Source organism: Myxocyprinus asiaticus, chromosome 50 (assembly GCF_019703515.2).
Source record: "Myxocyprinus asiaticus isolate MX2 ecotype Aquarium Trade chromosome 50, UBuf_Myxa_2, whole genome shotgun sequence".
In the NCBI taxonomy this organism is placed as follows: Eukaryota; Metazoa; Chordata; class Actinopteri; order Cypriniformes; family Catostomidae; genus Myxocyprinus; species Myxocyprinus asiaticus.
The window spans coordinates 8563388-8579939 of record NC_059393.1 but is presented as its reverse complement, the minus strand read 5'-3'; the positions used below and the strand labels follow the sequence as shown (position 1 = coordinate 8579939).

Below are 16552 nucleotides of genomic sequence, written 5' to 3'. Positions count from 1 at the left end.
TCCTCACATGATCATGTACATTTAATGACAGAGGACCTATCTGGGCAACCAGGCCAGGTAAGGAGGACGTGGAGGAACCTAAAATCAGAACTTCAGTTTTGCTTTTATTTAATTGTAAAAAAATTGTTTGCCAGCCAATGTTTAATATATCTGAAGCAATTTAGGGCGTTCTCAAATGAACAGTTCTTGTCTATACTCACTGGGAAATAAAATTGTGAATCGTCAGCATAACAGTGATAAGATATGCTGTACTTCTGAAAAATAGCTCAGAGGAAGCATATACGGTGAAAATAACAAGGGTCCTAATATCGACCCTTGAGGGACACCACACTGTAATTGAGCCGACGAAGGAGAAAAATTACCTGAATTAACAGAGAACATACTTTCTTTTAGATAGGAGGAAAACCACAAGTTGGCCATACCCTGGATACCAACCATACACTCAAGATGATTGAGAAAAATATTATGGTCAATAGTGTCGAATGTGGCACTGAGATCTAATAAAACTAAGACGACAAGTGAACCTGAATCCATGGAGAGTAAAATATCATTAGTGACCTTTAGCAATGCAGATTCAGTGCTGTGCATCAGTCTGAAACCAGGCTGAAATGTATCTAAAATGTTAAATGTATTTAGATAGGAGTAGAGCTGCGAATAAACAACAATATCCAAAATCGTAGAAATAAAAGGCAGTTTGGAGATTGGTCTATAATTGTTGTGTATTGCTGTATCCAAAAAAGGTTTTTTTTAACAAAGGATGTAGAATTGCATGTTTAATACAACTCCACTTGCTAATGAGCTGTTAATTATAGCTGTCACACTGGAACTGATAGTCATTAAAACTTCTTTAAGAAGGTGTGGAGAAAGAATATCCAGCTTGTAACTGGAACACTTCATCTTAGAGACTACATCTGCTAACTGTGCTGACGTAATTGGTTTAAAGTGAGTCAGGGAGCTGGACGGGGAAGGAATTAATTGTTGATCAAATTGTGCAGGTACAATTGCACCTTTAATCTGCATAATTTTGTGAGTAAATAAGTTTAAAAATGTTTCACAGGTCTCTTGGGTGGCATCCAGAAAAGCATTTTTAATTGGGTTTAAAACAGAATCAATTGTTTTGAACAATACATTTGGTCGATATGCGTTATCAGAGATTAATGTGGAGAAAAACTTTCACTTCCTTTATACCTCTCTGATAGTTAAACACTCCATTAAAATGTCATAATATACCTGAAGTTTGTCTCTTTTCCACTTGTGTCAGCTTTTCTGCACTGTTCTGCCAAGGCTGTGAAACATACTTAATTCTCCTTGGCTTAAGCAGAGCGACATTATCAAGTGTAAAATTACAATCTTTATTAAAAGCTTCAGCCAATGATTCAGTGTTGAGTACAGCTAAGACATCATCTGTGAAATGAGTTAATTCTGAAATAAAATTCTGAAAACAGATTGGCAGTAGAAGAGTGAATGGTCACGGAGTGACATAAGGACTGAGAAAAAGTAGGGAGAGGACAAGTAGAGACAGACTCAAACATTATTGAATAATGGTCAGAAATGCCAGTATCTAAGACCTCTAAGTTGGATACTGAAAGACCATAAGATAACACAAGATCCAACGTATGACCCATATTGTGAGTAGGACCAGTGACATGTCGTACAACATTTAAAGACTCAGTGAGGGAGATAAATTGATTTACTAGAGGTTTTGATGGACAGCAAATGTGAATGTCAAAATCCCCAAAAATCAGGAGTCTATCACAAAGAGACACCAGTTCAGAGAGAAAGTCCGAAAGTTTATGAATGAAGTTCTTATTAAATCTGGGAGGTCTGTACACAAGTGCACAGAAAGCAGGACCCAAGACGTCAATCTTTAATAATTGGACCTCAACACTGGAATACATGTCCATAGGCAGTGTCCTGCATTTAAAAGTGTTTCTACAAACAGTGGTAACACCACCTCCTCGCCCTGAAGTCCGTGGGGAATTTAAAAAGTCACAGCCTGGAGGTGTTAGATCCCCCAGGGTCATGATGAATAAAAGGTCCAATGATTGTGAAAAGTCATTCAAAATAAAAGATTTGTTTGATACTGATCGTGTATTAATGAGGACCATCTTAATAGTGGTGACATCTGTGTATCGCAGTGAAATGAAACATGTGCGTTTCAGTAAGCTGAGATTATCAAAATTGACACCCCGCTTCATATCACTTTCACCAGTCGGAGGGCAACGGCGTGAAGACCAGATGGCCGGTATGTGATGATTGTCAGGGGTATCAGCCAGTAATCTGCAGGGATGTTGGCGTGACCCTCGATAGACATACCGAGGGCGACACATGATTCCAAGTGCAGTGCAATAATTGTATACTCCGTCTGACAGGTGGGCCGAGGAATTCAAATGGCATAAATCCAGAGATGAGTAGAATAAAACCATGTCGGAAGAAAGATGATTGCATGAACTTGAAAACGAGCAGGGAGCTCTCCGCTGAAACTGGCGAGGGTCAACAGCTAAACTCCAACAGGCCAAGATGGGCAACAGAAGGCAGAACATCCTCAATGAATCCACTAGCACGACCCTAATTCAAAGTCCACGTGCTCCAGCTCCACTGGACTTGGATGATGAACAGGGAATCAAAATTTAAGACTGCACGTAGCAGTCCCTGTGAAGACCATCGTTGAGTACAGCGGTGATTATTTCCTTTGAGGTAATCCAATCCAATTTCCTAAGGTGTAGCGTACATTTCAAAAAAGTCAATAGTCCCTAAGATTGTCTATGAAAGAGAAGCATAATACTTGATTTCCTGAGGTCGCTCCTGCAAAAGGCCACTAATCAAAAGCATTTAAAAACATTGAAAAAAAGCCGGAGAGCAGCGGCAGACAAACACGCCAGCGTTCAATCTACCGGAAGTCGTGCAAAGTCTGTAGGACTTTTAATGAAGTGTGCTTGATACAGCTTACCATAATGAGAGTAAAATATATTAAAAAAAGAAAACATAGAAAGTAATACGGTTTGGAACAGCATGAGGGTGAGTAAATGATTTTTTGTGAGGGTTAGGTTTAGGGGTAGGGTTAGGGGATAGAATCTATAGTTTGTACAGTATAAAAATCATTGTGTCTATTGAGAGTCCTCATAAGGATAGCCGCACCAACGTGTGCGTGCGTGTGTGTGTGTGTGTGTATATATATATATATATATATATATATATATATATATATATATATATATATATATATATATGTGTGTGTAATGAAAGGAAGCGTTTCAAGCATCTTGGTGTAATGGAATAACGCTGCTGAACCTAGATTTTTGCAAAGTAATTTTTTACGCTTGCTGTACATATTGCGACAGTTTCCTTGTGAAATGAACACTAGAGGTGCTACAGCAACAAGGGAACAAGGAACAGATACAAGACCAGGAACTGTAACATGATTACAAAATAAAAGTCGATGCAAAACAAAATTCCAGGACATATGTTATAAACCCCCTGCACCAGGTGACCAAGGCAGATCCGGTGGGAGGACAGGAGACCAGGGTGGATCTGGTGGGAGGCCAGAGCGGATCTGACGGGAGGCCATTAGACCAGGACTTTCGTTCATAGACGAGTTTTTAAAATGTCAATTGGTATTATTAGTTGGCTGCAAAGCAATGTATGATGTCCATAACGTGTCTTAATCATTGTGAAACGGTGTTTTCTTCATGGCATGAATCACACTGAAGGCCTAGACTTAAAATGCATTGGCCACCACTGCTCCAGAGTGATTTTGATATATTCCCTCCATGTGAGTTCTCCCATCTCTGGCAAATCCACATTTTCATCAAAGTTAATGCCAATCCCATAAATGGATTTCAGATGGGAGTCCATCCAGTTTGACCAGCTCAGAAGAGTACAGAAGCGAGTAGAGAAATCCAATAAAGGAAGTCTTGCCCTGCAAAGTGCTGCAAATTCTGCAGCTAGATCCATGGTTTTGGGTCAGTTCTTCTGTAATGAATGCAAAGATGAGAGAGAAGGATCTATTCTCAGTCCAGGACATATGTTACACATTGCTACCTGTGTCAGAATAGGCAGCTTGAACACTGACTCCTTTGTTGTTATCTTTCTTTTTAAGAACTACATCTTGTCACGCTAAAAATAGTCTTATGAAATGTCATGTCATGTCACAAGAACTATGAATTTAAATTATATTAAACTTCACCATCTATCTTCTACCCCATTATTAAAAAAAATATTAAAAGCCCAATATTTGGATACATTAACAGGCCTACCTGCTCCATTGACAAAAGCAGAATACATTTCCTTAATAATGTCATAATAAAGTAACAAAGGGCTAAAACAAAATTAATGCAATGTTTGTTAACGGTACATAGTGTTTTTTTTTCCCCATGGCACACCAAAATCATTGTTTGTGGCTATACTTTGACATGTCATGACATCAATATTAAACTTCTTGGAATTAAAAAATAAAAAATAAAAAATAAAACAATCCTGACGATTTATTTATTATTTAATGCTCTTTTTAGCATCTACTTTAACTTCAACCAAGTAAACAGCACATAGGCTACTTGTTTAATTTGTTTAATATGACAATTACAAACTTAATCTCTTACAGAAAAGTACAGTGATGATATAAGATGGTATGTAATTCATGGTGCTGAATTATAAATGAACATTAAAAAAGCATACAGTATGTGGGAATGAATAATTATGGCAGTGAATTACAGAATTACAGAGCATGTTCTGCTTTTTACTTATAGTATTATTCTTATAGTCTCATTGATATGAAATAACAATCAAAGGAAGGGGTTTGCATATTTATACCCACCACTACTATAATGTAGCCTACCTAATTCAAAGATAAGCAGCTACAGTGCTGGAAGTTTACTATATGTTTAAAGAATAGAGCAGCAACAGCATTTTGCTGGATAATCCTTGGTGTAGACCTTGTGTTCAGCTCCATAAACAAAGTAAATGTGAGTTTTCTCGTTCCAGGTGTAGTGCACTCGAGTGATAGGAATGAGCTCAATGGTTTGTTTCTGAAACATAACAAACACAGAGTTAGATCTCAATGTCATTTTTCATGCTTTGGTGAATTTATAAACAACTCTAAATACCAAGATCTACATTAATCTAGTTCCCTCAAAGACTGGCAGTGAGCCAACAGGAAGTCATTTATTTAACTCCCACAAGATCATGAGGCAGAAAATGGCCTTACAGAGACAGACGCAGCTTTGGTGTTCCACCAATCATTAGCAGCGTTTGATTTGTTTTGAAAGATGAGTTATACTGTACCTGTTGCAGGATACGGCTGGTGGTGGAGAACTGAGCCTGATGTTCCCTCACTGCATTTTCAGATGCTGTATTTATAGAGCTGTCTGGGAAACTCACAACTGGATAAACCTGCAGTGATGGGTGGCCACAATCAAACAACAGGAAACTGAGCATCACAGCTAAACAGATATGGTTATGTTGTAACATATATGAGATTTGAAGAACCCTCCCAAAGTCTATCTAAAGGGGTCATATCATACATTTTTCATCTCTTTAACATGTCGGAAGTGAGCTTGAATACAGCACACATCTGGATATATGCCAGGTTATAACGCACTTCTCCACTGATCATTATTTGATCATTATTTGTTGAATTACTGCTGATATGATCAATAGAAAATATACACAAATGTCTCTTTTAAATAAAAATTCAGTTTACCGCCTGCTTTCCTCGGGCGGTAATAGTACAATGTTTGTTACGTTGGGCAAATAGCACAGAGTTTTTTAAATAAATGCAATCTATAATGAGTCTAATTAACATAGAAATGCGGCGTGTTTGCAGGGAATGACAATGACTTAAATTAAATACCGAAGACGCAGCGCTACTTCACGAAACTGCGGGTTGTTAGTGAATAAAGATGCAGCTCTTATCTCAAAAGATCAAGTAAAATTGTATTACTCATTATAAGATCCCTTTAAATCATGAGCACATAGGCACAAACTAAAATCTCTCCTCACCATTGGACCCATATCAGTGAGGAGAATCTCTCCAGTAATTTGATCAAGACGTTCAACAGGGAATCCTGAACGCTTGTCAATCACAGCCGCATAAACGTTGTTTTTCCTGAGATGATTAAACATAGAGGAGAAAAACAGATTAAAACAATCAGCACATTAGCTCACTTGAGAACTGTGTATTGAGTAAAACAATTGAGTGTATTGAGTCTTCTTACCATGTAATGTTTAGTTTGATGAAGCAAAGCAACTTTCCTTTCCCTTTGCAGGTTTTGCAGGTAATTGAGCCGACTCCTCCACAAACAGGACATCTGGGATACAGACAATATAACGAATATTAGTTTTTTGTAAAGTTGTGAGTGGTTGTCAGGGATTTGTTAAAATCCCTAAGCCAAAGAATGAGCAATAGTAATTGTGGCTCTTGCCTTAGTAAATACTACAAACTAGATTTTCACATTTCCTTTTACTCAGACAGTAAAATGAAAAACATTTTACAGTACATCATGAAAGATGTGTTTTCAAGTCATTGTTTGTATGAATGGCATTTTTTATGTATTATTTGAATAAATTAATTAGTGCTGTAAGTCGATTAAAATATTTAATCGCGAATAATGATTTTTCATAGTTAATTGCAATTGATCGCAGATTTTTAAAGTGCTGAAATTTGACTCTATATATATACTCCTTTTTCTGTCAAAATGCATGTAGTTCCTTCTTTTAAAAAAAGAAAACAATATGTAACATTAATATTTTATTAACACTTCCACAGTACAGAAATATCACCAATTCAGGTCACATTTAACTTTTCCCAAAGTCCAAGTTGGAGGTTCATTAATTCAAAAAACTAGACTCCGTAGTTTGCGTACTCGTTGCAATGGTCATTAAATCTTTTAAACCCTCATCCTCCACAACTGTAAGCGTGGCTCCACTTTGCTACAGCAATCGTAAAGCCGCATCTACATGATTCACGCTGCTTTGAACTCCACATGAAAAGTGCTGCAGAGAACGTCTTGATTTGCTTTTAATGCAGGCACTGTCCATGTAATGATACTTCATCCGAATTGTTCGGTAAGAAGGATGCACAATGTAACACTGAGGAAATGCTAATGCTTTACTTATTACAAGTCCAAACTGGGTTTTTGTGCAAAAAAGTACAATTAAGTGGTCCTTCCTCCATCACTTGTTCACTGACATGGAATCACTGTGTGCGTTCCTTTCATAAGTGACCATCCCAATGCCCTATTCACTTAGAAGACTTTACCATCCACTATGAGAGCTTTGAAAGGCTAAAAGGTGTGGGGCTCAAAAATAAGGGTCTTTCGGAACTCACTTTTTAAGTCATTTTTATTGAACAATTCTGTTTGAAGGGATCTTACAGCATGACTATCATGATATCAAGTTCTCCCTTCAAAGTGCCCTTCAAAAGATGATTTATCCCATTTGGAACGCATGGATTGTGTGTTTGTGGTGTGTGGTTCCGCCCTAATCAAACGAGTGTTCAGAACTCACACAGAGCTGAATAAAATGTCTAAATTTAATGTCATATTGGTACATGTGTTAATCGTGTTAAATAAAAATGGATGCATTAAACATTTTAAATTAATTGCATGCATTAACACATTAATTTCAACAGCTTTAAAATTAATAGATCCAGACAAAAATATGATGAGCGTCAGTGAGCTTTATGACATTGACCCAGTTCAAATATTGAGTTGAGTTTAGGTTGACACCTTACCTCACCATGCCATTTCCCTGACATGAGCGGCAGCGTTCACCATTGAGCATCCTACCTGTCCCATTACAGCCTCCACAGCGAGTCTGCAAGCAGAGAAATACCATAATTAAAAGTGACAAGGAAATACAGTAAAGGGGATTCAAGAAAATCAACATCTCAGCATTACACTTACCCTGCCTGAATTTACGCATCTGTGGCATGCTGATCTTCCAAGACTCAAGCACGAATGACAACCCTGAAATTTAAATTCAACAATTAATAATAGAAATAGAAATCGACATGCTGTTTCCAAATGTGCATGTACCCTGAAATCATTCCGATACTGCCAAATTACTGACAAGCGCCATCCCCCATCAGACATCTTTTCATCAAATCAAATGTGTTCACCTTTCCATGTGGTGCTACTAGTAATGCACTGCGTGAACAATGCATTACTAGACGTGTTTGGTCCCATGGAAACCAGGAGGTAATTGGCATTTTTTCTCTAATGACGGTTAGGTTTAGGGTTGGGGTTTGGGTTAGGGTGTAGGGTTAATACAATTTGCTTTTGACGCCACTGCCCTGTTGTCAGAAAATGTTGAATGGAAGACTCAAAGGACTTTTACTTTGACAGTGGATGTGTTAGGAACACGAACAGCTTTCTTGGAGTCTTGGAAGAGGGCAGGGATGGGTACAGGAATACTCCACGGAGCAGGGGCTACTCCGTTAAAGCCATCGACCACCTGACCTGAAAAATAAAGTGCCAACAATATTTAATAACATTTATTCTTCTAATTTTTTCAGTCTGTTCTTTCTGTAAACAAGACAGTTTGAAACTTGACTCACCATTGTATGGTTCACTGGCCCATTCTGTTGTTCTCGACTCGGTGAAGGTTTCCAATCGGTACTATAGAAAGAAACAGACATCCATATGTGAGAACCTGTAAATAAAGGGCAAATAAGGGGAAGCTCATGTTTTGTTAAAGTTCATGCTGACCCGATAGGTGTTGAGAGATTGCAGGTCTGTGAATACCATCTCTTTGGCTGGTTTAGAGCTGTAACAGCATTTGCTGGTGACATAATTTATGAAGGCCTCCTGTGCGAGTTCTTCACTGACAGCAGGAATGCTGTAGACATGAACATAAACTTTAGTTGGCCTCAATGGGCCTTATTCACATACCATGCGTGACTATACAATGTTCGTGTACTCTGAAATTGATTCCATTCTGATGAATTACTAAGCCAATTGTACAAAGGTGCCTGGATTTGTTCCTAGCAGGCAGCTAGCCCCATCCCTAATCTTAACCACATGAAGCCTGTAAGGCTGACCGTAAAGGCGCGGTCACACATACATTTGCAAAGCGAAATTGTGCATGGGCGGATGTTGAGCACGTGTGAAATCAGCAAAAAAAAAAAGAACAGCCAAGCAGCCTATTTTTACTGCTGCACTTTATACTCTGGGAGAGTAAAGTTAAAAAGAAAATCACCGCTAAAATATCATCCTTGTCCATTGTGGATACTCAGTGTAGCTGTGCACGATACACAGCCCACACAGAGGTCACTGCCAAACCAAACAACTTCCTATTGGCCAACGCGCAAAAGTTCGCTCAAAGGCGAAATCAGCGTGAGGAAATTCTTCGCCTCCAGAATCCATCGTGCGAAAGTAGGGTTAATAAAATATGCATTCCTGTTGACAGTATTACATTATTTACAACTCAAAATACAATTAGCTTTTGATGCTACTCTGTGGATATTTCTTAATAACACTTCCAGCTTTGGCCACTAGGGGCAGTGATTCGAATTTCAGTAAGCACAGATCAATTTCAGCAGCATAACTTTCAACCTCCTGTTGCCGAATTTACAGTGTAATCAGTCTGTAAGTTCATGCTTAAAGATAAAATTTAAAACCAACTGAAAGCATGTGTATTCAAAAATCATTCCCAAGGTCCTAAAAACATGCAATGTGTTAGTACAAATATGGTTTTATAGTACATATCAATTTTAAATTGTCTTATTTATTTCAGAGTAACAAAAATAATGTGCATTATAGCTCAATCTAGGATACGTTTTGTATAACAATTTAGCTGATCATTAAAATTGCCTATATAAAAGGTGTTTTACTCTGTTTGAGGAAACTTGGCTTTACTCAAAGATATTGTTGCATGTGCTCTCAGGCAAATGAGGAATGGCTGTACAGTAAAAGTTGTGTGGAAAGCCCTTAAATGGAGATGGTTTGGGCGTGTTTTATGCAAATTACTAACTGAGGGCACAAGCTGTCACATTTATAATAATCCAGATTCATCAAGTATAAGGGTTAAAAAATAAATAAATAAATAAATAAAAATAAAAAATAATATATATATATATATATACACCTGTTCTGAATCTGGAGGAAAATTTTGTGTGAGAAACTTTTCTGTGAAAAATAAGTATGCAAACTGTATGCAGTTATTAATGAAAGAGTCTCAATATTTTTCAGCTATTAGGAGATTCCATAATTTTCAAAATATTGCTTATGAATTATGGACTGTGTATAAAAGTGTTGCTCAAAATTATTATAGTCCTTCCCAGCACACACAGGGGAATTCACTAAGGATGATTTGCACACGCTGATAGTGTTGTTTATTTTCACAAGCTGTCTGCGTTGTTTTTGCACCTTGAGTTGTTTTCACACCTGATTAACTAAAGGATTAACTAAAGGAATTCTGCAAATCAGGAACCAGTGCAAATACACCCAAAAAGTAACAGCTCAGTTTTAAATGTTTGTTTGTACAGTATGCAGCAGACCACCTTGATGTGGCATACTTTAATGTGACTGTATGGTATCATTCCATCACTGCAATCCCGACACTTGAATTGACTCTTTAAAATGCTGAAAACTCAGACTGATCTTACTATGAATTCAGCGACAGTAGGTGAAAAGTTATTCAGCTAAAATTGGTCTGTGTTTACCAAAATTCAAACCACTGCCCCCAGTGACCAAAGTTGAAGGTGTTGCTGAACATATGGGCACATTAGTTGTTTTTAGTTGTAAATTATGTAATACAGTGAAGAGATTTACAGATTTTATTAACCATACTCCTAAACCCCAAACCTAAACCTAACCGTCAATGGAATAACATTTTTATTTCAGAGTGAAAATGCCACCTTGGAATCGCACTAACCATTGTTTATGTGAACACGATTACTTCCTGGTTTCCAAAGCACCAGAACCCATGTTTCTGAGGCTGCTTGTGCAGCAGTGCCACAGGATAAAGTTAACACTATTGATGCAAAAATGTCTGATGGGGATAACGCTTGCCAGTAACTTGGCAGAATGGTGTCGATGTCAGAGTACTGGAACATTTGGTTGCAACATGTTGATTTCCCATGTGATCATGTTGCAAAACCCATGTAATGTGCTCTGAATAGTTTTGGTAAGTTCTTTCTCTAAGAATGAGGGAATTTCACACAACCTGTCAAAGCAACCTGTATTGTAGCTTCCAATAAGTAACAGATGAGTTTGCCCCAAAATACAGTAGTTTTATTTGACACACTGCCAAGAAACCAGGTGTAGTCAAAGTACAGTAAATTAATTAAGAGCTCTTTGTTAATGTAAAACATAACTAGAAAACCATTCAGGCATGGCAGGTAAACTAACCAATGTGAACCAAGTATACTAACCAAAACATAAGGGTTATAAATACACAAGACTGTTAAATCAATAATCAGGGAACAAAAACGAGACAAGAACAAGGAACAAGAACTTTCCCAAAAACATCCACAAACTGTTAAAATAGGACACTTTGTCCATATATCATCTGCCAAATGTGAAATGGTTGTCATGAATCACTTAATTAGATAAATGCTGGAACTCTTACTCAAAGCGTCTCGCTGGAGCGCTGGATGGAGCTTGTGGATATGGTGGTCCTGCTGGTCCAAAATCTGATGGTGGAATAACTGTGGATGTAATAATAACTTGCATGAGTAATGTTATTTCCCAACACTTTACTCAACATGGGCTGTTGCAAAACAGTGAAGTATGTTCTCACCATTAGGTCCCAAATTCTCATATCCAGGAACAACAGGCATTGCATCCGCTGGAGGGGCCGATGCCCCATCATTTGCTGGGTCCTGATCTGTGTAATGTACATCAAAATCTGGCCGTAAATCGTATCTCTAAACTCGTTTTACAGGCATTAAGAAACAACTGCTGAGTGAAAACCAGGAAACACTGTGGTTATCTACACAGAAAACAAAGGATCAACTGTACTTAAATGATAAACTATATTTTAAAGTGCTCTCAAATCCTTATTGTCAGTTTTCATCTCTAAAAGCCCTGTCTTCTGTAGTTTTAACAGTGTGTTTGTGTGCAACTTAAAGACATGACATTGTTTGGATGCACCAGATAAAGACATACTGTACGCCTGATAGCATACGTACATCACCCAGATGTCTATATGTGTGTGTTTACATCTGGAAGACATATTTTTTAGATTGTTTGCTCATCTGAAGTACATCTATAAGGTGTCTCCTCTCGGATGTCAATAAGACATTCATCAGATGTCTTTGAGACTGTAACAAGGTTTAAAATGGGCAAGGAGGAGGCGGGAACTGGCTGAACAGTCAAAGTAATATTTAATGAAACAAAAAGACACAAACACAAATGCACACATGGCAGCTGCGTGTGGCTCTCACTCCCTCGAACTGCCGCAACCGGCTGCCTTTATCCCTCTCCTCGGCTGATTAACCCTCCTCCTCATCACAGAGATATTTATTATTTAGAATGTTTGTGAATCTGATCTTTTTTAGATGTTTATCAGATGTTCATCAGAAGTCTTTGAGACGTCTATTATTTAGAATGTTTGTACTGTAAATCTGATCTTTTTAAGACGTTCATCAGATGTCTTTGAGGCATTTATTATTTAGAATGTTTGTACATCTAATGTTTTTTTAAATGTTCATCAGATACGTTTATTATTTAGAATGTTGTACAGCTGATCTTTTTAAGATGTTTAGTAGATGCTCATCAGATGTCTGTGATGGTGAATCAGCTGATCAGTGGGAGAGTGAGATATAGGGGAGCCAGAGGTGCCAGTTCGAGAGAGAGAGAGAGAGAGAGAGAGAGATGCACACGGCCACATTGCATGTGTCTGTTTGTCTTGTGGTTTTTTGTTTTATGTTCAGATTTGCATTAAAACGTTATGTTGACAGCCGTTTCCTGCCTCCTCCTTGTCCATCCTTATACTGTTACAATGTCTTTGAGATGTTTATTATTTTGAATGTTTGTACATCTGATCTTTTTAAGATGTTCATCAGATGTCTTTGAGATGTTTATTATTTAGAATGTTTGTACATCTAATCTTTTTTAGATGTTCATCAGATGTCTTTGAGATGATGTTTATTTTAAATGTTTGTACATCTGATCTTTTTAAGATGTTCATCAGATGTCTTTGAGACGTTTATTATTTTGAATGTTTGTACATTTGATCTTTTTAAGATGTTCATCAGATGTCTTTGAGACGTTTATTATTTTGAATGTTTGTAAATCTAATCTTTTTAAGATGTTCATCAGATGTCTTTGAGACGTTTATTATTTTGAATGTTTGTACATTTGATCTTTTTAAGATGTTCATCAGATGTCTTTGAGATTATGTTTATTTCAAATGTTTGTACATCTGATCTTTTTAAGATGTTCATCAGATGTCTTTGAAACGTTTATTATTTTGAATGTTTGTACATCTAATCTTTTTAAGATGTTCATCAGATATCTTTGAAACGTTTATTATTTTGAATGTTTGTACATTTGATCTTTTTAAGATGTTCATCAGATGTCTTTGAGACGTTTATTATTTTGAATGTTTGTACATCTAATCTTTTTAAGATGTTCATCAGATGTCTTTGAGACGTTTATTATTTAGAATGTTTGTACATCTAATCTTTTTAAGATGTTCATCAGATGTCTTTGAGATGTTTATTATTTAGAATGTTTGTACATCTAATCTTCTTAAGATGTTCATCAGATGTCTTTGAGATTATGTTTATTTCAAATGTTTGTACATCTGATCTTTTTAAGATGTTCATCAGATGTCTTTGAGATGTTTATTATTTTGAATGTTTGTAAATCTAATCTTTTTAAGATGTTCATCAGATGTCTTTGAGATGTTTATTATTTTGAATGTTTGTAAATCTAATCTTTTTAAGATGTTCATCAGATGTCTTTGAGATGTTTATTATTTTGAATGTTTGTACATCTAATCTTTTTAAGATGTTCATCAGATGTCTTTGAGACGTTTATTATTTTGAATGTTTGCACATCTAATCTTTTTAAGATGTTCATCAGATGTCTTTGAGACGTTTATTATTTTGAATGTTTGTACATCTGATATTTTTAAGATGTTTAGCAGATGTTAATTACATTGCAATGCTTTCCAGATGAAAAGATCTAAAACAGACATCTTGGAGATGTGCGTGTGCTGTCTGGGATACATCACAAGCAAAAACATGCACACAAATAAACGTACACCAACATAAATTGGGTACATAACTACACACACACACACACACACACACACACACACACACACACACACACACACACACAGTATACACAGAACAAGTGATATGCTAAATATGTACTCTAATAAACTATATTTATTAAAATATGGTATGTAAACTATATATTACCTGTATAAGATGCAGCAGGGCAGGACTGGACTGCCTGGACCTCATCCTGGTCACTATAAAAATATGAGATATGTGACAGTTAACAGTGTTATTAGTATAACAATACATTTCCCCTAAAAATCAATATTTAAAAACCTTAAAATGACCGTTATTTCACGTTAAAAGCTGCATTATTAAGCCGCCAAAGCCTTTCTTTAAATAAATAAATAAATAAATAAAAGTTCGTCGTCTTTTCGAGTCGCGAGAGACATATTTACCCTTTTAACAGAGTTTCTGGAATTTATTTGGACAGTATGTCTTATATTTCTCAATAAAATAAGCGCATGAATCATCTTTTCATTACTTTTGTAAGACATCGGCCTACCTCAGTAAATACGTCCTGTCCATCTTTGCGAGCGAGTTGTGAACTTTACTTTCGCTTTCAGAGAAGCGAGTTAAAAGAGGAAAGAGGAAAAAGCGCTTCAGTGTAACCTGAGATGCTGCTAACTTTTCATGTCTTGACGTCACTATCAACCTATTTTGTGTTACTTTGTACAAAACAACAGACAATAGATAATTCATCTATTTATATGAATCAACAACTGGATCTTCAGTGATCCAGTATACTATGGTACTTTGAAGGGTTGCCACCCGTCCCGTAAAATACGGGATCGTCTCGTATTGAAAGATGAAATGATGCGTCGCGTATTGAATAAATATGGGACGCGATTTGTCCCGTATTTAAGCTGGTCAAATGGCGTCACGGTGAACTCGTTCCAGATCGCCAATTAAACATTGATATATATTGGAAAATTTGCCTATGGTGGGTAAGGGACCGTCTGAAAAGTCCACAAATAGTGGTAAAACTGTGGATCTTTTTCTATATTAATGTTCATTAAGATCAAACAATGTGTGAATACAATCATAAAGACAAGTAGCTACAGATGAAGGAGAAAAATAAATAAAAATTATTTAAAACATTTAAAAATATGTATAAACCATCCAAAATGTATACATAAATAAGATAAAAAAGACAAATAATCGAAAAAATTTAAATAAATATATTTTTTAACATATCAATTATTTTTATTTTATTCTTTTTTTATAAGTAATGGGTCAGGAAAGTTCTCATTTTAGCATATAAGAAAGGATATACAATTTTTATTAAAAACGCATATTAACTCTGGAGGATGTGGTTAGGGGCCGTGATTTCCCCCCCAGGATATTTTTATGTATACATTTTACACATTTTTTTTTTAATTCAAAGCGACTTTACCACCTTGTGTTCCCTGGGAATCAAACCCATGTCCTTGCGTCGCTGGTGCCAGATGAGCCCAAAGAACACAGAAAGACCAGCAGTGGTCCTCCCTATAGGCTAACTAAGCAAGTTGCTTATGGCTCCCAATTCGCCAAGGGCCCCCACACTGTCAAAGATATTATAAGTAGTGTTATGAACAAACTGACAGGGGCCCCCACACAAGTTTTTGCTTAGGGTCCCCATAAGGCTAGGACCCACTCTGAAGACCAGTAAATGTTTTGAAAATAAATAATGTAGAGATTTTATCAATTTTATTTGTCTTGGTTTATCCATCCTTCATCAGAAAACATTCAGATTTAGATTTTTAGCTTAAGTCTTTTTATACTTTTAAATCTGGTATCTATGCTGACTGTCTCTATATTAATGATGCTGCAACTAATTTGCAGCACTAATAAGCTTCATTAAAAAATGAGAAGACACTCCAACGAATAATGAAAGGGACTGTCAAAATTCAGCATGAGTGGAAAGAAGTTCCAAAAAACAGTTGCCTCTGAATTATATAGGCTAGTATTGATAAGGTAACTGGATCAATAGAGTAAAATAGACAGATTCTTCATCAAGATCTCCCAGATCCCACATCAGAAGAATGGACTGTGTGACTCTCTTGTATAAACCAGCAGCAGTGTTTTTTTAATGCCAGGAAAATGACACAAAATAATCAAGGGTACAATGATATAATAAATGTAAAATATATAATGTATAATAATAATAATAATAATAATAATAAAACATATATAATATTCATCTAAGGTATCAACACAAAAATATTTTCAAAAGAAAGCACAGGCTCAGTATTCTTAACAAGATTTTTTTTTTAATTACTTGCAAATGTACCGCTTGATTTCGCTTTCCAAAACAATACAATGGCTATTGGTCATTAA

At 36.4% G+C, this 16552-nt stretch overlaps 1 protein-coding gene across 1 annotated transcript; it reads right to left on the bottom strand.

The window, feature by feature from the left end:
- Positions 1-4542: 4542 nt before the first annotated feature.
- Positions 4543-15096, bottom strand: LOC127439108 (protein SSUH2 homolog). The gene is made up of 13 exons (XM_051695164.1): positions 14739-15096; positions 14375-14427; positions 11740-11826; positions 11569-11647; positions 8706-8835; positions 8555-8615; positions 8335-8456; positions 7902-7964; positions 7730-7812; positions 6213-6305; positions 5998-6103; positions 5281-5388; positions 4543-5024 (listed from the first exon to the last, which is right to left on the bottom strand). Exons 1-13 carry the CDS (start codon positions 14933-14935, stop codon positions 4881-4883), a joined length of 1326 nt encoding a protein of 441 aa, XP_051551124.1. The 5' UTR covers positions 14936-15096; the 3' UTR covers positions 4543-4880.
- Positions 15097-16552: the final 1456 nt, after the last annotated feature.